Raw genomic sequence first — 22,735 nt, 5'->3', positions numbered from 1 at the left:
GCCATGAGAGAAGTTGGCACAAAGGAGTTACGGGACAAAGGGTCCAAGAGAGGCAGAAAAGAAAATGTTGCCAGTTGATGTGAATGAAAGGAAGTCAGAGGGCTTAGACACTGAGGGGAACAGAATATGTCCATGTGTACTCCACGGGGCGGGCCCTACATCATGTGCTACCCTGAAGGATCTGGAGGTGGGAGGCTCTGGGTGGAGGTACAGTGACCAGGCAGGCCAGCCCTCCAACCTCCTCCCACAGCAGGGACTCGGTGCCCCTCTGCCAGCTGAGACAGCCCACACACACCCCAGCCCTAATGATTGTTCTCTCTACCTCTCCCCCGACTCCTGCTCCACCTCCTCCCCTCTGCATGCACCTCAGAGCCCCTGCCAAGAACAAGCGGTAGTCCTTGACTCGAGGTCCATCAAAATCAGTCGACTGAATAATACCATCAAATCTTTGGTAAGAGTCCAGTGGGATCCCCTGATTCCAGGCTGCCAATCCTGGGCTCCAGTTTCCTCTTGGGGCTCTGAAGAAAGGGGCTGGGGGCCGTGGGGCAAAGGACAATTGGGGAGCTGGGGTGCCTAAGCCTCACCTGGAGGGACCCCAGAGCACGCACCATGGCTGTTCTTTTGCTGCCCTCTTTGCCGACTGTCTCCTCTCCACACACCCCTCCTGGAGTCCTTGCTACACACGCCCTGGGGTCGTTGCCTCTTGGGGAAGTGCGAGCCTGACTGGTTGTCAGGGGCCCCGTATTTCTGCCGTGACTCAGTCCCTGATTTGCTCTTTGATTCTGGACAAGCTGCCTCTCCTTTTTGGGCTCGTGTTTCCAGAGGAGGTAGTGAGTATCAAAGGTGTCTGTTAGCTCTGAGAGTCCGAGATTTAAAAGCCCCCTAGAACGGAAACCTCAGGGCCAAGAGCTCCTGTCTGTCCTTTTCCGTCCTATATATACTGTGAAGAGCCGTACCTGGCCCATACGTGCTCAGTTAATGTTTATTGAATGAACGCACTTTTCTAAATCACAAGCGGGCAGGAGGGGGGCCTTTCTCCAACTCCATCTCTAGAGGTTTATGTTCCTGTCCTCTCAAGAGATTTCAGATTCAGACTTTGAGTTCTGTGGCTGTGGGTGAAAACCAACAAAGACCCAAATCCTCTGTCCTTGGGACCTTGAGGAGAGTTGACCAGTTTGTGTTCCCGTTGGGTCTGAGAACTTTGCCTTTAAAATCCATTCCTGGCCCCTGCCTACCGCTTCCTGGCCTGGGGAATAGAGTTGAGGGGGCCACCCTCCATCACCTTAATTTGACTCACCCCACAGGAACAACAGAAGAAACAAGTGGAACATCAGCTGGAAGAAGTAATGTGATTTCTTTTTTTCCTCGCGACATGACCGCTGGGTTTGGGGGGCACTCAGATGTAGAGGCCCCGGTCTCGTCTCACCCACTCCCAGCCTGGGGAAGAAGGCTCACCCCTCAGATTCCACCCCATCCCCACAGGGTCCCTGATAACCTGGTCCCATGGGTGGGCCTGTCCTGGGGCATTGGTGGCATTCTGGGGGCATGTCTCTTGCTGTGCCACCTCTGCCTCCCTCTGGTAAGAGCTCTGTCTTCCTCTTCCTATAGGAAAAGAAGGCAAACAACGAGAAACAGAAAGCCGAAAGGGAGCTAGAGGTGAGTGGAGGGTGTGAAGTTTTCTCCTGTCCTCCGGGGAATGTTTCTTTCCTTCTTTTTCAGCACTTGCTTGGCTTTTCTCCTAAAGGTTCAAATCCAGAGATTGAACGTACAGAAAAAGAAACTAATTATTGACGTGTATCGCACGAAACGCTCTCTCATATACTTTGAAGGTGGGAATCTGGGCACCCTATCATCCTTCAACCTGGCACTTGGATAGGTCTTTAGTGGGAGTCCTTTGGGCCCCATCTCAACTCTCTCATTACAGAAGAGTCGAAGGATCTGGCTGCCCGCCTGCAACGTTCATCGCAGCGTACGGAAGAGTTAGAGCGGGCTCTGTCTGCTGTCACCGCCACACAGAAGAAGGCGGCGGACAAGGTGAGTCTGACCACCTGCCCCATCTCCTGGGAGCCCGGCTTCACAGATGGAGGAGTGAGCCTAAAGGTCCCTTCTGCAGGATGGAGTGTCCTGCCCAGAAAGCGGCATGGCCATGTCTCGCTGCTTTTGTGTCTGGTTGTTAGAGGCAGCCTGGGGCTGAGTCAGCTGCTGTGGGTGAGTTGGGGGGTGCGGTGGGGAGCTAGCACTGGACACAGAGCTTGGAGGCCAAGTGCCTGCCCTGCCCTTACCTGGCTGGGGTCTTGGCCAAGTCCTAGGTGGGGTATTGGGTACTTGTACTGTGAAGGTACAGAAGAGTACCTTTAGTATGTTACCATTTCTGTAGAGAGGAAACGTGTGTGTGTCTGTGTGTGTGTGTGTGTGTACATACTATGAAAATGTACATAAAATAAGACTGCAAGGTTCATAAAAAACTCAGGAGAGAGCAAGAGAGTGGCTGGGAGATACTTCCCTTCTGTACCTTCTGAATTTTGGACTTTGCGAATGTATCATCCTTTCAAACAGTGAACAAGAGATTCAGTTTCCCCTTCCTATCTGTGTCCCCCAGCAAAAAAAAATGGGCTTAGAGAATCAGATAGATCTAGCTATTCAAATCCCAGCTCTGCCTAAGTGATCTTAGGCAAGCACTTAACCTCAAATACTCCATGTGTTTTCATGTACACAATAGAGGGAATCATAGTAACTGTCTCCTATGGTGGTTGTGAGGATTAAATGGGATTGCTAGCATGGTACCTGGTGAAGCACTCCATAAAGGTTCAAACAGTGCTAGTCATAACAGTAATAACAAGAGCAATATTAACTGATCTCTCTGGGCCTCTGTTAGGCAGCTGTAAATTCGATCTCTTTCCCTGTCCCTTCCAACTTCACTGAGTTCTTTTAAAAACCAGACCACGGGTAAATGCCTTGATCTGTACAGACCGTGTTGTATATTGAGCCTAGCCCTAGCCTGTTTAAGGGGCACTGTATGGAATGGCCCAGGTTCCCCAGATAGAAACTTCTCACTCTTCACCATCCAGTCCTCGAGCCGCAGTGAAACACTTCTCAAGACGCAGTTAGAGCGGTCCTTACAGGAGCGGGCACTGCTGAAAGCGCACGTGACACAGGTGAGGTTTTGCAGAGGGAGGGATGTGGAAGGAAGGTGACCCCAGGTGGCCAGGAGCAGGTGAGGACCAGTGACAGCCCTTCGTAACTTCTGTTCCCATTCTTGCAGGTGAAGGAATCGCTGAAGCTAGTACAGCTACAGAGAGATGAATATGCTGAACATATAAAAGCAGAGAGGGCCCAGTGGCAGGAGACGATGAGGAAAATGTCCCAGGAGGTGAGATCTGACCCTTCAGCCCCCCCATCTTAGATAGGTCACTGGATCTTTCTGGGCATCTGTAACATGGGAATATACAGCCAGAGGTGGTCATGGGTCTGGGCTTTGTGGAGGTGGGGGCAGAGAGGCAGATGGTAGCCTGTGGAGCCACCAGCCCCTCTCTCCAGGGCCTTTTCCCCTGTGCTTTGGGCAGCTTTGCACCTTAAAGAAGGAGAAGCTGCATGACATGCATCGGGTGGAGGAGCTGGAGAGAAGCTTATCCCAACTCAAACACCAGATGGGTAAGATGGGGCTGGTGTGACCTGGGAGCAGGCCTGGCATCAGAGGGGGATCTGGGGGTGGCTTAGAATGCCCCAGGGAGGTGGGTGGATGGAAGGGTTTTGAGGTAGAGGGAAAGAGGTCTGTGCCGGGAAACAGCAAGTCTTGTTATCTCCATGAGCCTGAGTGTCCCCATCAGCAAAGAGGGCCCGTTGTCAGCCACCCACAGTGCTCTCCATCTGAAAGTGGTTTGGAAGATTGGCTGCCATCCGGGTGCGAGGAATCATTAGCAGTGAGGCCAAGTTTGGGGAGCCTGAGAGGAGCTTGCACCAAGAGGAGGGTGTTTTTTGTTGTTGTTGGTGGTGGTTTTTTGTTTGTTTGTTTTTTGAGAATCTAGAGGCCCTTATTGTCTGCTTCCTTTCTCAGCTGAACCCCAGTCCCCGGAGCCCCCAGCAGTGCCCCCTGAGGAGGAGCTGCAGCACCTGAGGAAGGAACTAGAGAGGGTGTCAGCAGAGCTCCAGGCCCACGTGGAAAACCATCAACACGTAAGTCTCCTGAACCGGCCACAAAAGGAGAGGCTCGGGAGGCAGGAGGAGAGGCTTCAGCAGCTGGCCGAGCCACAGAGCGGCGTCGAGGAGCTGGTGCGTTGCCCCCCTGGGCAGCCTGTCCTCCTCCCTAGCCCTCCAGGCCTTTGTTTCCCCACCTGTAAAATGGGACAGTGTAGCCCTCTCGTGAAATGTTACTTCTCAAGGCACCTGTGAGCCAGAGCCCTGCTCTGGTGGCTGTGGGAGAGAAGAGATGATTTTTCTAACCTGCCTCCACCCTTCCCGGTGCCATGGGGGGCAGACACCGAGTTCTAGGGTCTCCAACTGCAGTGGGTGGCTGCTGATTGCTTCTCTCTGTCCAGAACAATGAGAACAAGAGCGCACTGTACTTGGAGATGCAAGTCGAAGAGCTGCAGGAGAAGCTGGGCCAGGTGAATGAGACAGGAACCTCGATCCAGAAGGAACCAGAGGCAGCGGTCCCAGCCCCAGGGACTGGGGGCGAGTCTGTAAGTGGGGAGACCCCCCAGGCCCTGCAGGAAGTCATGGAGAAGCTGGAGGTGAGTGAGTCCTGGAATAGGCCAAGAAGGGCAGGGGTAGGCAGGTCGCTGCTGAGAGGTGACCCCATTATTTTGGCTCCAGAGCGGCCTTATGGACCTCCTGGAGGAGAAGGCGGACCTGAGGGAGCGTGTGGAGAAACTAGAACATCGATTCACGCAGTACTGGAGGGAGAGATGCCATCAGTGAGTGGGAGGCCAGAGCAAGGCAGGGGGAGCTGCAGGGCCGTCGGAGGGGCCTCAGGGTCTGAGCCCCGTCCTCCCGCAGGAAAATTAAACACCTTATAACGGAGCCAGAGGGCCATGCCACAGAGGCCACACCGGGAGGAGGACATCATCAGGCTGGCCCAAGACGAGGAGATGAAGGTAGGGTGTGCAACCTCCTTCGGGGGTAGGGGTCGGGGGTGGGGGTGGCGTGAAGGTGGGGGCTGGCCGCAGCCTGACACCTGAGCACCCCTCCCTCCAGGTGGAGCTGCTAGAGCTGCAGGAGTTGCTGTTGCGGCTGGTGCTGACCGCAACAAAGGGCACAGAAAATTCCTGGCCGCTGCCGAGAGCCCTGATAATGAGCCCGGTCCAGGAGCCCCACCCCCCCAGGAGCTTGGGGCTGCCCACAAGCATGGTGGTGAGTAGAGCCCTCATGCAGGGCGGGCAGGCAGCAGCAGGGGGTTTGCACTGTGCTCAGATCCCCGCCTCCCTCTCTCCAAAGATCTTTGTGAGCTGAGCCTCAGCGACAGCGCCGGGACTGGGCAAGGAGAGGCCACGGAGGGGTCTCCCCACGACAACCCCACTGCACAGCCCATCGCGCAGGAGCACCAGGAGCACCCAGGCTTGGGCAGCAACCGCTGCGTGCCGTTCTTTTGCTGGGCTTGGCTGCGGAGAAGAAGGAGATAAACATCACCGTCATCAAAGAGCTGATCAAGACATTTTTTAAAAAGAAACTTATAGGGTTGATCTCCTACACAATTCATTTACTTCATTCGAATGTTAGAGCTATTCATGTTTATTTGTGTTTCTAATTTATACTTTAAGTTTATTTGTAAAAAGTTAAAAGACAGTGGGTCTCTGTGGCCTTCACTGAGGTTCAATCTGGCATCCTTTAGCATTTTTCGTTTTTAATTTCATAATTGTAGGTCATTAGCATGCATATCGAGTTCGCCCTTACGTGGTGGGAGTTCAAACACCCAAAGACCCACTGTTTGCACAAAACTGTTCTCGCTGGTTTGGAACAGGCTGCCATGCTTTTTTAATGTTATTGCAGCATGTATGTTCATTACAGAATTCAGATAAAATTTGCTTATATTCTGCTATTATGTTGGATCTCATCTTAATCACAGTGAGCTCTTCATTAGCTCAATATGTGGTTTGCCCTCAAGTGTGCACTCTTGATTACTTTGTACTATATGCCACCATGAGTACTGACATTAGAGTTGTTTAAAGTCCGAGAACTGGAAACAGCTTTTCCCCCATTTTCTGTGTGAAACGGTGGGAAGGAAAAGTAGAGAAAGAAATGCCAATTCTAGCCTAAAACTTTATTTGCCAAGTTTTCTTAGAATGAATTTTACCAATTTATGAATTTTTGTAAACAGAATTTATACTGGAAATACTGAAAGACTTTTCCCCTAAAGTGACATTATTGACTGCTGGTGTGATGCTACTCTAATGTAATAAATGATTAAGTTGTTGCGAAGTGCTGTTTTTGCCTTAAAATTTTATTTTGTGAGTCTTGAAAACTATAGTGTTAAAGGTATTGATACTGTGCAAATGCCAGGCATGCTTGGCATGAGATAATCTGTTTCATTTTTACAATATCGTAATATAACTATGCAAGTGTTTATTAAAAGAACACAAATTTACAAAGTTATGGGATTTAAAAAGTTATGGAGTGAAAAAGTTATGGGATAAAAAAGAGAAAAATTGTGGCAAAAATGTAGAAAAAAGTTTTACGCAAAGTTACCAAATGTTATGAAAAAGAAGTTATGGGATTTAAAAAACAAGTCATGGGATAAAAATAAAAATTCAAAGCAGTTCCGTGTCAGCAAAGCCTGGAGAAGTGGGGCTGGAGTCTCCACCGCCACCATGACCCTACCACCCCTTCCCAGTCACCCCTTTACAATTAGGGTGGCAAGACAAGACCTTAAATTAAAAATTTTTAAGCATGACTCTGACGGCCTCCTTACTCTCAGCATAGCAACTTTTCTCTCAGGGGAGCTCCCACCTCCTTATTCAGAGAGGTAAGTGAGGCAGGACAGTTGGGCTAACTGTGGACCAGGCGAGCACGTGGGCTGCTGGCGTGGGCCCCCTTCCCCAGTGTACACATTTTGTCTGTGTAACGTTTTGTATATTCCAGAGGGTAGGGCCACCCCTGTATGGTACCTAGCTGTGGTTGGAGCTGGCATGTGGGGAGGAGGTTCTAATAATTATTTGTGGCTGGGAAACTTATTTATTGCTAGCATAGGACAGAGGAAGGAGGCGTGGATGGGGTCGTGGCTCCCTGGTGATGCGACTCCTGTTTATTTTGCTTTTTATTTTGGAATAAACAGATTTAACCATACTCCTCGGCCTGGTGTGCTCCCATTTCCCTCAATGGGTCCTGGATTTTGTGCCACCGAACGAGGAGCCCCAGAGTGTCTTGAGCATGTCCAGCTAGGCTGTTGGGGACCTTCCAGGCCTGTTACCTGTATGCTGCCTGGTGGCGCCTGGGGGATTCCACAGGGACTGCCATGGCGCCTGCGGGGCGCAGTCCGGCCCTGACAGCCAACAGGCTCAGAAGCCTGATTTAGAGGTGGCCGGGAAGACAGGTACCAGCACCTAAGGGCACTGACTTCCACCCAGCCCAGGCGTCTTCCATTCCGTCCCCGTGCCTCCCTCTCCTGTCTGCACCTGGTGGCCTCTTCTGTCTGTCCCTCCAGAGCGCCGGCTGCCCCGCAGGCTCCCTCCAGGCTGCGTTCATGGCCCTGCCCCCTGGTGGCCAGAGCCGGCTTCACAGGATAAGAGCCAGGGAAGCTCCAGGGGCTTTCCAGGAAAAGTGAACCTTGGAAAGGGTATGGCCTTTTCACCGCTCCCAACAGCACCCTAGAAATGGCTTGGCCTTTCCCCTCCCCTGAGCTCCACAGAGAACACCGCCAGCAGAGGACACATTTCCCCGCCATCCAGAAATGGGTGTGAGGGACAGCAGGACTGGTAGAGACTGTCAGGCCACACAGCTGCCTGCACAGCACTCCTATGCTTGGTGGGGGCGGGAGGGATGGCGGGGGCTGGCTCTCCATAGGCCAGGCAGGACAGGGAGGCTCACTGGAGGTGCTTCACTTTGGAGGGGCAATGTCGGGGGACAACTTTCTCTCATTGTCGCACAAGATTCCAAAAAGTCAGCATAGTGACTGATTCCCAGTGCTAGAGGCCAGGCGGCCAGCCACATGTAGCGGTGTGTGTGTGTGTGTGTGTGTACTTATAGATATTTAGAGAACAGGGCAGGGACATACCACAGAGGGGGGCACACGTTTTCAGCAACAGACACACATGGAAGTGTCAGCTCACCACTACAACAGACCAAGTCACAGATGAAGGGGGCTGGCTTTGGGGCCAGGGGAGCCACTGTCAAATCACAGAACAGCCGCCCAGGCAGGCTTGGAAAGGGAGGTCTCTGAGAATATGGGAGGATATATTTAGAGGTCGAAGGAGGGCCTGGGGCTCTCAGGATGGAATGGACTTGCCGGACCCGATCGGCTGGCAGTTGGAGAGAAAGCAGAGAGAAAACAGGAGAGAGAAAAGTGAGCAGAGAGCTGATGAGGCAACTGCAGAGCACAGATGTGCCACAGCAGCTGTGGGAGGGCCGGGCACAGGTGTGGGCGTGTCAAGGTTCCTGGAACCACAGCCTGGGGGCTGTGGCGGCCCTCCCCACCCCACTCACGCTGCCCTCGTCCACGGCACCCAGGAAATGCATCCACCGGTCAGACCAGTACTCAGCCTCCTCGGGCTTCCCTCTTCTCTGGTCACCCTGTCTTCCAACCCACTGATCTGGGGCCACCTCTCGCCTTGGGGAGCCCAACGCAACAGCCACCAGGCCTGATAGAGAAGGAACACTGCTTGAACCAGGAATGATGAAGCTAAAAGGGATGGATGGCTGAAGTGATCGCCGAGAGAACCCTCTGGGCAGTCAGAAGGCCCAGGATCCTCTGAAGGGACCCTGGGGGAGGCAGGGAGGGCAGGCAGCCGGATGCCACTGCCTATAGACTTATAAGTCTAATAGGGGAGCCTCAGCTTGTTGGGGGTTGCAGGTCGCGTAAGTGAGGCTGGGCCCTTCCTGCTGGGAAAGGCAGAGGAGGGAGAGTCCATGGCAGGGGAGGTGGGTGGGCTTGCCGGGCAGAGCTCAGCTGGGAGTCCCCTTGGTTCAATAGCAGCTCAACCAGGCACTGTGGACCCCTTGGCTGAATAGCAGAGGTGACCTCTAGGAGCAACAGGCCATGGTGCATGAGCCTGCTGACCGGCGATAGTGCTTCAGCGGGGACCAGGGACCCTGCCTTCCGTCACACGCTGGCAGCTATGATGGGACCTGGGAGGGAGAGAAGGGGGCTGTGTGTCCCCGCCTGGCCTGTGAGGTGTGTTGTGGGTTGACCCTGTGTATGGGACTCTCGAGGTTTTATCCTAGATCACCACTGTATTGCCGACAGATAGGGGTGGTGGGACACTGACTCTCACCCCTCCTCTGCAGTGGCTTTGGCTCTCAGCACTCCCAGGCTGGGAGCCGGATACTCTGCCCTGGCAGCATGACTCAGACTGCACAACAGGTACGGCGTGCCCAGGATGACATTCCTAGGCCTCTGGCCGCCTCAGAGTACGGCCCCACACACAACCCCCTCCAAGCTCTAAGCCCTTACACCATAAACCATGAGCTTTCTGATGGTTCCAGAGAGCACCCACGTCTGTCAGCTTGGGCACAGAGCCTGTTCCAAGAGCCCCAGGCTCAGCCATGGGGGCTGGGGGACTTTGGGGCCTTGGGAGCCAGCCCTCGTACCTGCGTCCGGCAAGGACTCTCGGCACCTGCAGCCAGGAGTTGTCCACAGACCACGTGGGCGTGCTGATGGTGCCCGTGTTGATGTCGCCGATGACGCTGAGCGCCTCCTTCAGCATGTGGTGCATGCACAGCATCTCGGCGCACCGCTGTGCCTGCTCTGCTGACTCCTCCATCAGCGTGTTCTGGTCCCCACACGAGTACAGGGATAGGACTCCTGGTTGTCCTGCAGGTTCAATTTCAGGGCGCCAGGGTGGACAGCAGCTCTGAGAAGATGAACTCCTTGGTCTGAGAGTGGGCACAGAGGGAAGGAGGTTGGGACCTGATGCCTGCGCTGCCCTGGCCTCCTGCCGGGCCCTTCTAGGACTGTGTGCTGGACTTGGAGCCCTGAGTATGGCTTCTACACAGCTTCTACACCGCTTAGACTCAAAGATCTGCCTCCCCACCGTCCTTTTCTCACTCAGATAGGAACACTGAGGTCCAGAGGAAAAGTCACCTGTCCAAGGTCACAGGTCTGGGAGGGGACCCAGGACCTATCATGCCACCAGCACATCTGTCTACTCAGTTTTTTAAATAAATTTTTTTTGGAGATAGGATCTCACTCAGTCGCTAGGCTGGAGTACAGTGGGCAAGATCACCGCTCACTGCAGCCTCAGCCTCTTGGGCTCAAAGTGATCCTCCAATGTCAGCCTGTCGAGTAGCTAGTACTATAGGCACATGCCACCACCAAGCCCAGCTATTTTTAAAATTTTTGTGTAGAGACCAGGTCTCACTATGTTGCCCAGGCTGGTCTTGAACTCCTGGGCTCAAGCTATCCTCCCGCCTTGGCCGCCCAAAGTGCTGGGATTACAGGCATGGGTCACCGTCCTCAGTCCCATGTTATATTTCCATGAGATAGCTCTGGTCTGGACCGTGCCTGCCACCCTGGACCTGGTCCCATAGGGCTGGTTAGCATCTCCCCCAGGCCAACATGGCTATCTCCATCCCCAGTGCCACAGGAGCCCCCTGTCCCCATGAGGCGGCGCATGCATGTTGTTGATCATGACGTGCATGATGGTCTTGGGCGTGACACCAACCGTGAGGTCCCACATGGTGTTGTTGACAATGGCCATATAGGAGTTCTCCAGGTTCTGGGTGGTTTCCATTTGCCGCTCCAGCTGTGAGTCCATGGAGTGCATGAAGCTGTCGGAGCCATTCTCCTCGGCTTTGCTGCCCTATCATGGAGAACACAAGGGCATCAGGGTGGCCAGGCCATGCAGCCAGGCTCCAGGAATTCCTAGGATCTCAGCCCCTCCAAGGGTACCTGGAACACTGAGGCACAGAGAGAAGCAACTGGCCTGAACACGCACCCAGCTCCCTACATGGCTCTAGTCGGTTTCAGGCCTCTGCCTCTCAGGACCCCAGATTCACCTGCTTCAGTCTCGTCTTAGTTTTGACTCTAGTGCCCAGAATTTGCCTCAAGTTACCAATCCAGAAATTGGAAAAGAACATATCCAGGTCCCTGGCTTGGAGACCTGGACAAAGCTTGTGCCAGGCTGCAGACGCCTGGCAGGAGGCGAGAAAAGGGCACACTCACTTTCCCCTTGTCCTGGGAGGCCCACGCACCAACATTGCCACCGCTGCTGCCACCAAGATACACAGCAAAGTAGACACACACAGAGAGGAAAACAGGAAGGGTTGAGTGAACCTGGGACACTGCACCCCAACTTTAATGCTTGTGGAATTCAGTTACCTAATATTTGGTTGAGGATTGTTGCGCCAACATTCATCAGTGATATTGGCCTGTAGTTTTCTTTTTGGATGTATCTTTGGTTTTGGTATCAGGGCGATACTAGCCTTATAGAAAGAGTTTGGAAGTAGTCCCTCCTTCTCTCGTTTTGGAATCATTTGGGTAAGGTTGGTATTAGTTCTTCTTTAAATATTTGCTAGAATTCAGCAGTGAATCATCAGGTCCCAGGCTTTTCTTTGCTGGGAAACTTTTTATTACCGCTTCGATGCCATTATTTGTTATTGGTCTGTTCAGGTTTTGGATTTCATCATGGTTTAATCTTGGTAGTCTAGATGTGTCTGGAAATTTATCCATTTTTAGTAGGTTTTCCTATTTCTTTGCATATATTTGCTAATAATAGCCACTAGTGATCCTTTGAGGGTTTGGTTTTTTGTTGTTTTTTTGACTTTTTTTTTTTTTTTTTTTTTTTTTTGAGATGGAGTTTCGCTCTCCAGGCTGGTGTGCAGTGGTGCAATCTCAGCTCACTGCCAGCTCCGCCTCCCGGGGTCACACCATTCTCCTCCCTCAGTCTCCTGAGTAGCTGGGACTACAGGTGTCTGACTCCATGCCAGAGTAATTTTTGTTATTTTTAGTAGAGACGGGGTTTCACCATGTTAGCCAGGATGGTCTCGATCTCCTGACCTCGTGATCCATCCACCTCAGCTTCCCAAAGTGCTGGGATTACAGGCTTGAGCCACCGCACCCGGCCTGAGTTTTTCCAGTACCAGTTGTCATGTTTCCTGTTGTTTGTCAATGTTATCTCATCAAAAACCCAACTTTTAAAAATGTTTTTAAATTTTAGTTTAGTTTGGTTTAGTTTTTGAGACAGAGTCTTGCTCTGTCACCCAGACTGGTGGGCAGTGGCGCAATCTCAGCTCACTACAAACTCTGCCTCCCAGGTTCAAGCGATTCTCCTTCCTCAGCATCCCGAGTAGCTGGGATTACAGGCGTGCACTACCATGCCTGGCTAATTTTTGTATTTTTAGTAGAGACGTCATTTCACCATGTTGATCAGGCTGGTCTTGAACTCCTGACCTCGTGAGCTGCCCATCTCAGTCCCCCAAAGTGCTGGAATTACAGGCATGAGACACCGGACGCGGCCCACAGTTTGTTGTTAAATTTTACTTATTTACTTTTTCTTTTCTTTACAGAAGGGTCTCATTCTCTTGCCCAGGCTGGAGTGCAGTGGTGCAATCATGGTTCACTGTAACCTTGAACACCTAAACTTAAGAGATCCTCCCACCTCAGCCTCATGGATAACTGGGAGTACAAGTGTGCACCACCACACCCGGCTAATTTTTCTAGTGTCTGGTGAGACAAGGTTTTGCTATGTTGTCTAGTCTGGTCTTGAACTCCTGGCCTCAAGTGATCTCACCTCAGCCTCCCCAGTAACTGGGACTAGAGGAGTAAGCCACCAAGTCCAGCTAATTTTTTAAAAAACATTTTCACAGAAATGAGGTCTGGCTTTGTTGCCCAGGCTAGTCTCAAACTCCTGGCTTCAAGCGATCCTCCCCCTTCAGCCTTATTATTGCATTTTATCTTCACCATCACACTGTAAGAGTGCCTGGGGGTAGGTGCTCCAAACAGTAGCAATGTAGCAGCCTCCACTCATAGGTGACAACGAGACTCAGTGTAGATAAGCAACTTCTCAAAGGTCACACAGCTGGAGGGTGGCTGAGCCAGGATGAAGACCTAGGACTCTAAACCTGGTGCTCAGTAAATGAGAAAATCTCTGGGGGTTCAGGATAGCTTCCTCCCAAGAAATCTTTCTCCAAAGGTTCTAAAAACAATGACAGATCCATCTTTCATAAAGCAAACAAAACTAGCAGCCCCTTCATTTTGGGGCGCAGGGGGAGGGATAGGATAAAGGTTAGATAAGCTCCAGGGCATCCCATTTTAATCCTACATATTTATAAGGCAATTGCCAGCACAGCACCCCAAACCTAAAGAACCATACACAGCTGTCTCCGTGGGGCATGGCGTGTTCCTGGATGTAAAGATTTTCCTATGTGCGCTTACAGGCCAGTAGCATCATTCTCAGTCACAGGTTAAAGGGCAGCTAGACACCACCGTGAGAATCTGCTGAGCTTTCCAACTAGTTTATCTGTTGTTTGCAGTGAAAGATGCCCTGAAAAGAAGGGGTGTTGGTGGGAAGAGTTCTGATTTGAGGTCCCCTGATCCAGGCACCATCTCCTTCCCCAGTCGCAGGAATCAGGAGACTCCATCTGTAAACACAGGCTCAAGCTATGTCTCCCAGCCCCCTCTTTCAACCAGGTGCCACCCTCTGCTTCTCTTCCATAGACAGCCTAGAGCTGCCACATTCCCTTAGGATCTGTGCCCTCGGGCCTGGCTTAATTTTTTCCTCTCCAGAGGCCGGCAAAGCCTAACTCGTTACTGGATGCCAGTTCCTTTGCCTGACTTTCAGTGACTCCTACCTTACCCTGCGGTTTTCTGTTTCTTGTCTCAGCACTAACATTTCTCATTCCTCCACAAGATGAATTGCTCACTCCAGCCAACTGAAGCATGCTCCTCTTGACACAGGTAACTCTAGGCACATGGTTGGTGCAAAAAAAAAAAAAACAAGCATTATGTCAATTTCATTGATCAACAAAAGTGCGCGCTCCACAGCAAAGTCAACTTGATAGTGCCTGGGCCTCTGAGTTCAAGAGCCTTCTAGACAAACGGCTCTGAGCTGAAACATGAGCATGGACACATAGGCCTCCCTCCCGGTCCGATGAGATCATTAGGATTCTTCGTTGTTGTCCCTGAGCATTTTCCTGCCTCATTAATGCACGTGTAGCCAACACAATAATAATCATAGCTAATAACCGCTAAAGCTGAGGACTTTCCTGAGCCAGGCAGTGGCTTTAAAAACTTTCAAGTTTTCACACAGACTCTCGTTGAATAATTTGTTTTTCAGATCAAGAAACTGAGACTTACTATCACATTTGGGATTAAGTTTAAAAAAAAAAGAGAGAGAGAGAGAAACTGACACTTAAAGCTGTCAAGTATTTCACAGCCAGCAAGTGGCTAAGTTGGAACTTGAACCCAGGCAGTCCAACCCTGGGATCCTGTGCCCTTACCCATGATCCAGTGTTGGCTACAGGAAACTAAAGTGTACACGTTTTCAACTATAGTTTAAATGGGTGACATATGTTTCCTATATTTTCCCTAGGTGACTTTCAGTTTGGGGGTATTCTACTTACACAATCTCTGGAGCTAGATATTAACTGAGAACAAATAGAAACTAATGAACTCTGAAAAACATAAAACATGAGCAACATGATGTCACCGCAAAAGACAAATCAGCACACAGCCTTCTTGTGACTGTATTTTGCTGACAGTCCACGAGCTAATAATCAGCCTGAACTCAGCAGTGCTCTGTTCCCTTGGGAGATGGACAGACACACGCAAACACACACTCACACACCATTGGGAGACACACACACAACCCCCCCCTTGGGAGACACACACACACACACACACACACAGACTTACAGAGTTGGTGGTTGTGTCGCCCTGAGCCTCCTGTCAGCCAGTGTGAGGAAGGGACCAGATGGGTCAGGCAGAAAGGTGCTGGGTCAAGGTAGGAGGGGGCAGCCGGGGGCGCGCGCACGCTCTGGACTCGTGCACCCGCCAAAACGGATGCGCGCGGGGCACGCCGGGTTGAAGGGTGAAGGGCGAGGTGTGACGGGGACGGGGACGGGGACGGGGGTGGGGTGGGGTGGGGCAGCCCTTTCCCAGGCGGTAGCGGGGGCGGTGGTGCTGTTGCCCTTTTAAGCTGCGGCTTGACAGGAGCGGCGCCTCCCGTCGGTGGATGGGTTACAATGGGAGCAGCTCCACAGGCCTCCACACAGCTCCCGCCAAGGCCACCTCCGTGCCCCTTGCCATTTTCCAGCCGCGCTCCCAGGAGGCTGGAGGAGGCGGGGAGAGGCGGAGCTGGGAGAGCTCTGCAGGGCGGCCCCGCGGGTGGTCGCGGCCGTGACAGCGGCTCCGGAGAGTCTCCCGTTCCGCGCCCCTCCCGCCGGAGATGAGGGGAAGATGTCCGTGTCCCGGCTCAAGGCCAAACTGAAGTTGCTGGCATCTGTCTTCCACAAGAACCAGGAGCCCGCAGCCGCCGGCTCACGCTCCACAGCAACATGACGGTGAGGCGCCCTGCCGAGGCCTCGCGGGGCAGGGTGAGGGCGGAGAGGGGGCGCCTGGAGTCCCGGAACAAACGGGTGCCTGCCCGGGAGAGACCCCGGTTCCCCGCCCCTTTCTCCCGCGACTAGCCCGGCCCGCCCCCGGGACTGAGGGAGGCTTGGGTGGGAGGAGGCGGAGGCCGCGTCTCTCCGGCTCCTGGCGGGGGGGCTGGCTTGGGGGCTGCCGGCCAGTCTCGGCACCTGTCGCCGCGCCCAGAGGTGGGAGCCCGTGGTGGCCAGAGCCCTCTCGGGAGCCAGGGTCGCCCGAGTCAGCCGGCCTGCTCCGGGGACCGCGACAGGGCGGTGCAGAGCGGCTCCGGCGTTTTTTGAGCCCGGGCGGGGAAGGGGAAAGGCCTTTAAGCTTTTCGGTGTTTCGGCCGGGCGCAGTGGCTCACCGTAATCCCAGCACGTTGGGAGGCCCAGGCGGTCAGGAGTTGGAGACCAGCCTGGCCAACATGGTGAAACCCTGTCTCTACTAAAATATACAAAAATTAGCCGGGCGTGGTGACAGGTGACTTAATCCCGGCTCCTTGGGAGGCAGAGGCAGGAGAATCCTTTGAACCCCGAAGGCAGAGGTTGCCGTGAACCGAGATCAAGCCCTTGCACTCAAACTTGGGGGATAAGAGCGAGACTTCGCTCAAAAAAAGTTTTCTTTTTCTTTTGTTTTTTTGTTTGTTTTGAGACAGGGTCTTACTCTGTCACCCAGGCTGGAGTGCAGTGGCGCGATCTTGGCTCACTGCAGCCTATGTCTCTTGACAGTCCACGGGTTAAAGCGATTCTCCTGCATCAACCTCCTGAGTAGCTGGGATTACAGGCGCCGGCCACCACGCCTGGCTAACTTTTGTGTCTTTAGTAGAGACGGGGTTTTACCGTGTTGGCCAGGCTGGTCCCAAACTCCTGACCTCAAATGACCCTCCTCTGCCTCCCAAAATGCTGGGATTCCTTCAACCCAATCAAGTTGACACTCAGTATTAACCATCACACGTGTCTTCAGAATTGTCACTCTTTTCTGCTGTGGCCTCCCTCTCCTGGTTTGCAGACTCCATGCTCATCCTGTGGCACCAGGGTGGGGAGGTGCTGGCAGGAGAGCTTTTTAGCTCCTGAGTTATAAGGCAGACATAGTGTCTCTTTCAAGATTTTGCTGCTGTGTTGAGTTATATTAAAAACATTGTCTTTTTTCTCTGGTTTTCACACTCATAGTAAGAGGCCATCAAGACAGGCTTCCTATATGGGAGGGTGATCCTTACCAACTGTAGCTGGGAGAAGTACAGTAAAGAATGTTAGATTGTTCTGGAAAAAAGTGGTCCCTCCATTATTTGGATTGGGTTTGTGGCTTTATCAAGCCGAGCAGTCTGATTCCATCTGCTTTGTGTCTTCCAGCATGTCCCTGTGGTTTTGGTTCACTCAGGGTATTCTCCTTGTATGTGTTATTTTTCTCCTGCTGTGGCAGACTTATTCTTTTTAATAAAATACTGTAATTTGGGTGGGGTTTTGGAAAGAGGACCAGGCCACATCCTGAAAAGAAATTCATCTTAGGATTTCACAACCCTAACTCACTTTTTGTTTTGATTAAATTACTTACCCTTTTTGAGGGGTGGGGGCTCAGCTTTGTCGTTTGTAAAATGAAAGAGAGTAACTGGGCTGATGATTACAGACATGGATGCATGTCAGAATCACCTCAGAGAGTTTTTTAAAAACAGATTTTCCCCGGCACTTTGGGAGGCAGAGGTGGGCAGATCATGAGGTCAAGAGATCGAGACCATCCTGGTCAACATGGTGAAACTCTATCTCTACTAAAAATACAAAAATTAGCTGGGCGTGGTGGCAGGTGCCTATAGTCCCAGCTACTCGGGAGGCTGAGGCAGGAGAATCGCTTGAACCCAGGAGGCAGAGGTTGCAGCGAGCCGAGATCCTGCCACTGCTGTCCAGCCTAGTGAGAGAGCAAGACTCCCTTACGAACAACAACAACAACAACAACCAGGAAAACAGATTCTCTGGGTAGGCTTTGAAATGAGCATTTCAAAAATGCTCTTTCAATCACTGATGCAACCAAAGTCTTTGGAACTTCTAGGCTAAGTATATGTTCTTTAGATATCCAAAATATAACAATTTATGGAAATGAAGAAGGTGTGAATTACGTGTTGGAAGCTGCTGCTTGCTTCCTTTTTCCATTTAGATTTTAGAAGACAAAGAATGTCTAAAGAGATGCAGATTTAAAGGAAATACAAGTTAATTCTGCATGGGTATGTTTATCTACATGGCATTCTCCAGCTCACTGATCCAGAAGAGTTCTAACACCCTCTGTGATCATGGGTTTGTTTTTCTTAAGTATTCCTCCATCAGAGTATCTGAGAACAGATGCTTAGAAAGTGCTGAGACCTTTGTTGGTCTTACTGGATCTCCGGATCCTGGTTTCTTGATATGTTACATATTCTGGGTTCTAACCTGAACTGGCCTTCATGATTAAAGATGCATTTATATACTGTACACTGGCCAGGAAGCTTATCTTTTGAAATTTGTCCAAACTGGGTATGAAGGCCCTTCCTAAAACCCCCTTAAATTCATTTCTAAACTCGATGATCGTCAATTGTGTCAGTTGGTAAATTCTGTCTTGTAGAGAGGTATTTTGTAGTAAATAACTTGTTTTTAAAACTAAAATTTGCCTTTGAGTAAGGTGGTAATCATTTCATAATTCTTAGTTTTGTGAAGTGTCTATAAATCACACATCTGATCTTTTAAAATGAAAGGCAATTGAATTTACGTAATGATTCAGGCTTTTCAAAGTTAAAAAGGTAGTTATTTTAAGGAATAGATAGTTGATTATATTTATTTTTTATAAAATAAGTCATTGATCTTATACACATAGCCATGTAAATCAAATGTTTTCTTATTTTAAATTAGATTCTGTTTTAACGTTGTTTTCAGTTTTGCTTTATATTTGACTTATATATTTTATATTTATCTTTCATTGCTTTTTTTATTCCTAATTCTTTTATTTTCTGTTCCGTTTTTAAAAGCTGATGACTGTTGTTTGTCAAACCATAGTTGGATTTAAAAATAAACATTTAATGTTAATAAGCTCTCTGGTAGTGGCACTGCAGTGACAGATGGTTGACAGTTTGTCCCTAAAGCTATGGCACCAGTCTCCTAATGGACTTAGCCTGTATTCAGCCTGTGTAACCCTGGCAGATTCTTTCTCTGTTTCAGAATGGGACAACAGAGGAAGTGACTTCAGAAGAAGAGGAAGAAGAGGAGATGGCTGAAGTAGGATAAGAACGACATTTCATAAATGTCATTTTTGATTTGAGTAATTCCATGAATCTCCTTTGTAAACTACTATTAATGTGCAATAATTGAAAGCACATTGTATCTGGAATGGAATATAATTTCTCAACTCCGACTTTACCTCTAACCGATGACACGCCTTTGAGCAAATGCTTTATATGAATTCTTTGGATTTGATTTCATGGAAAACAAAAGTCCTTAACTTTTACCACCAAAGTTGTATTTATATTTAATAGTAATCAGTCCTTAACATGCATTCGGTTATTTTTAGGAAGAGGAACTACTACGTTTAAAAAATGTTATGTTTGCATAAAAGGAGAATTTGAGAACATGTTAGGGACTATTCACCAGAAGTAGTGAAACTGTCTCTTGTTGAAAAATCATCAAGGAATTTTATGTTAGTCTGTTTGATGCTGCTATAACAGAATACCAGAGACTGGGTGATTTATACAGAACAGACATTTATTTTCTAACAGTTCTGGAGACTGGGAAGTCCAAGATGAAAATACCAACATTTAATGTCTGAAGGCCTTCTTGTGGCATCCTCCCATGGTAGAAGGCAGAAGGGCAGGAGAGCAAGCTAGTCCCATGTGTGAAGCCTCATTCATCAGGGCCTTAATCCCATTAAGGAGGAAGGAGCCCTCTTGGCCTGATCTCCTCTTAATGGTCCTGCCTCTCAATATCATCACATTAGAAACACCTGAATTTTGGAGGAACACATACAAATGGTAGAAAATTTAGTAGAGCAAATTCCAATGACATTGAGCCTAGGCCAGTTGTCAATTCTGGGTATAATTTCAGATGTTTTCAGGCTCTGAAGCTTTGCATTTACATTAAAAGTTTGGAACAAAGATCTTTGTCTCTGCATTGACCAAATAGAAGGCATGTGAATTTTATGGTCTTGATTGTTTTAAAATTTATTTTCTGTTTGGGGTCTTACAATTAATTCAGACTTTCATTTTCTTGGTTTGGAAATTATTAATCTAAAATATACTTTTAGAGTGCTTCCGAACTGAAGAAGTAGTGTCGTAGACTTATTGTTGTTTGTTTGTTTGAGACAGGGTCTCGCTGTCACCCAGCCTGGAGTGCAGTAGCGTGGTCACGGCTCACTGCAACCTTGAACTCCCAGGTTCAAGCAATCCTCCTGAGTAACTGGGACTAACGGCAGGTGCCCCACGTCCAGCTAATTTTGTGTGTGTGTGTGTGTGTGTGTGTGGAGTCTGAGTCTTGTTCTGTTGCCCAGGCTGGTCTTGAACTCCTGGCCTCAAGTGATCCAGCACCTCGGCCTCCCAAAGTGTGGGATTACAGGCGTGAATCACTGTGCCTGGCTGTAGGCTTGTTTTATGAGTCTGGGAGGAAAATACTTCTTAGAATTGTCCAATTAGAATCAGAGTTTGTTTCAATGTTTTTATGCAGTTTAGCTGAGGTGGAATAAACTGCATGAAAACATTAAACCTTTTCCGTGGGTCAGGCGGCCATTGTACTAAAGATGAAGAACACTTTCATTTTCCCCTCACAAGATAATGAACAAGGGACTGCAACTTTGAGGGAAATCTAGAAAGGTAAGAGACTGGACGTTGGAGATGTCAGATGAGGACAGGTGAAAAACAGATATTCTAAGCTTCTAAAAGAACATGGGAACAGGCCCAGAACAACCTTGGACATGGTGTGTTTGGGTGCATTGGATGCTTTTCTTTTGAGAAGGAAAGTTGATGTGTTGAAGTCATGGAAAGCAAGATTGGCCAGAAAAGGCAGATGGTTAAAAGTCTTGAATTCGAGACAGGCGTGTGTTTCTATTTGGTGTGATTATTGATAAGAAGACTTTGAGCAGGGAATAGTGTGCTGAGGATATTGCTTTAGAAAGATATGCTGAATTCTGTTTGCGATGTGCTGATTAATACTTAGGTGGAGAAGTTTTGTGTGGATGGGAACATGACTGAGGTTGAAGGTATAGGAGGAAATACAGACCAAAGGCATTTGTGAGCATTGGGAGGAAAACAAGCATAGGATAGAAGGTCAGGGCTGAAAGGTGCACACAGGGAGAATGGAGCTTCATGACATATGGAGTCATGGGCAGAGTTTGAGTGGAGGTAGTCAGTAACCTGCTCTAGAAATCAGTGAATTAGCCGGCTTGGAAAAAAAAGAATCGAAATGAGTATAAACTACTTCTTTAGAGTATTTGGCATTTGAAGTGGAAAAATAATTTAATTGAAAAAAGGATTTTTAAAAATCTGCATATATTTGTATATGTGTAAGAACAGATAGTATGGGAAGGGAGGGAGCAGAATGATGTGAATAAAGATGTTGTTCTGGGGGGTATTGTTAAAATTCCTTTAAAATTATTATTATTTTTTGAGATAGGGTCTCTGTTACCCATGCTGGAGTGCAGTGGCATGATCGTAGGTTGCTACAGCCTCAAACACCTGGGCCTAAACGAGCCCTCTATTTCAACCTCCTGAGAACCTGAAATCAAATTCTTTTTCTGACTCATTTTTTGGTTATTAACGTCAATAGATGCTTACTATATAAAACCATAAACTGAAATTAGAGAAAGCACCAAAAGTCTCCAGAGATAACAACTAAAATTAATTGAAACGAACATTTCAATATAAGTTCTTCTGGTCTTGTTCTGTGCATATTTCAGCATAATTGAAATTCTTTCTATTCCTTTGTGTATTCCATTTTTCATTTCAAAGTTTTTTGATACAGGAGAAATTATGCTGTGTTGGTATTTCAGTGGCCTCTTAATAGTTCATGGAATTGAGTTAACTGTTTTGTTGTTTTTGCACATGCAGATTTTGTGTGTGTTTTTGTGGTTGCAAGGTTGCAATAGGTATCCTTATGCCTAAATTTGTGTTTACATCTTAGACTAGTTTCATGGAATACAATTCTAGAAGTCTAGTTTCTGGTACAAACTATGGACAGTTAAGGTTCTTGACACCTGTTGCTAAACTGTCTCAAAGGTTCCTCTTAAGAGGAGATTTAAAAGATGCCTTGGCTGGGCATGGTGGCTCATGCCAGTAATGCCAGCACTTTGGGAGAACAAGGTAGGCGGATCACTTGAGGTCAGAACTTTGAGACCAGCCTGGCCAACATGGTGAAACCCTGTCTCTACTAAAAAGATAAACAAATTAGCTGAGCGTGGTGGTATAGGTGTGAAATCTCAGCTGCTCGGGAGACTGAGACATGAGAATCACTTGAACCTGGGAGGCAGAGTTTGCAGTGAGCAGAGATCGCCCCACTATACTCCCGCCTCGGTGACAGAGTGAGACTCTATTTAAAAAAAAGTAATAATAAAGAAGTAAATAAAGAAATGATGGCTTGTTTAGTAATGGTTATGACTTTGTAAAGCTTTTAAATCTGCTTTACACAGAGTCTAGCTTTTAAATAACATATAGTGTACGAAAGGTGGGAGCCTCTTGAATGGAATGTGTGGGCTTTTTCTCTCTCCCCATAGGGTAGATATATTCTGTTTCTTATCCCCCATTGAATCAAGAATAATTTAACTTTTGGCATAAGAAACTGCTGAAGAAAAATAGGTTGAAAAAGCTAACATTTTTCTTCTTTTTGCAGGATATAGAAGACTGAGATCACTGTGAGATGAAAGAAGAGCCTATTAGTGGGAAAAAGTTGGAGGATGAAGGAATTGAAAAAGAAAATTTGGCAATATTAGAGAAAATTAGGAAGACTGAAAGGCAAGACCATTTAAATGTGTAAGTGTGTATAAATAGCTAGAGCCTGGACTTTTTGGTTAAGTCATTATAGT

At 49.0% G+C, this 22,735-nt stretch overlaps 3 protein-coding genes across 3 annotated transcripts in view; 2 read left to right on the top strand and 1 right to left on the bottom strand.

Moving 5' to 3' along the window:
* LOC144329836 (golgin subfamily A member 8A-like) lies at window positions 1-6,414 on the top strand. Its single transcript, XM_077939079.1, has 14 exons — window positions 1-451; window positions 1,305-1,343; window positions 1,609-1,656; window positions 1,745-1,829; window positions 1,925-2,034; window positions 3,069-3,155; window positions 3,263-3,370; window positions 3,564-3,651; window positions 4,055-4,173; window positions 4,536-4,730; window positions 4,813-4,913; window positions 4,996-5,093; window positions 5,194-5,349; window positions 5,434-6,414. Exons 1-14 carry the CDS (start codon window positions 65-67, stop codon window positions 5,616-5,618), a joined length of 1,806 nt encoding a protein of 601 aa, XP_077795205.1. The 5' UTR covers window positions 1-64; the 3' UTR covers window positions 5,619-6,414.
* A 4-nt stretch (window positions 6,415-6,418) lies between these two features.
* LOC114679365 (uncharacterized) lies at window positions 6,419-15,745 on the bottom strand. Its single transcript, XM_077939081.1, has 4 exons — window positions 15,002-15,745; window positions 13,939-14,050; window positions 10,812-10,949; window positions 6,419-10,023 (listed from the first exon to the last, which is right to left on the bottom strand). The coding sequence occupies exons 2-4, from the start codon at window positions 13,977-13,979 to the stop codon at window positions 9,537-9,539; spliced, it is 666 nt and encodes a 221-aa protein (XP_077795207.1). The 5' UTR covers window positions 13,980-14,050; window positions 15,002-15,745; the 3' UTR covers window positions 6,419-9,536.
* LOC114679366 (uncharacterized) overlaps window positions 15,447-22,735 on the top strand; it is a 37,046-nt gene continuing 29,757 nt past the window's right edge. Inside the window, exons 1-3 of the mRNA XM_077939086.1 lie at window positions 15,447-15,648; window positions 18,892-18,948; window positions 22,543-22,682. Of these exons, the coding sequence (XP_077795212.1) occupies window positions 22,570-22,682 (113 nt within the window). The 5' untranslated portion in view covers window positions 15,447-15,648; window positions 18,892-18,948; window positions 22,543-22,569. The remainder of the gene's footprint in view (window positions 15,649-18,891; window positions 18,949-22,542; window positions 22,683-22,735) is intronic.

Source organism: Macaca mulatta, chromosome 7 (assembly GCF_049350105.2).
Source record: "Macaca mulatta isolate MMU2019108-1 chromosome 7, T2T-MMU8v2.0, whole genome shotgun sequence".
NCBI classification, from domain to species: domain Eukaryota; kingdom Metazoa; phylum Chordata; class Mammalia; order Primates; family Cercopithecidae; genus Macaca; species Macaca mulatta.
Note: the sequence above shows the minus strand (reverse complement) of the source record. Positions and strands in the feature narration are given on the sequence as shown.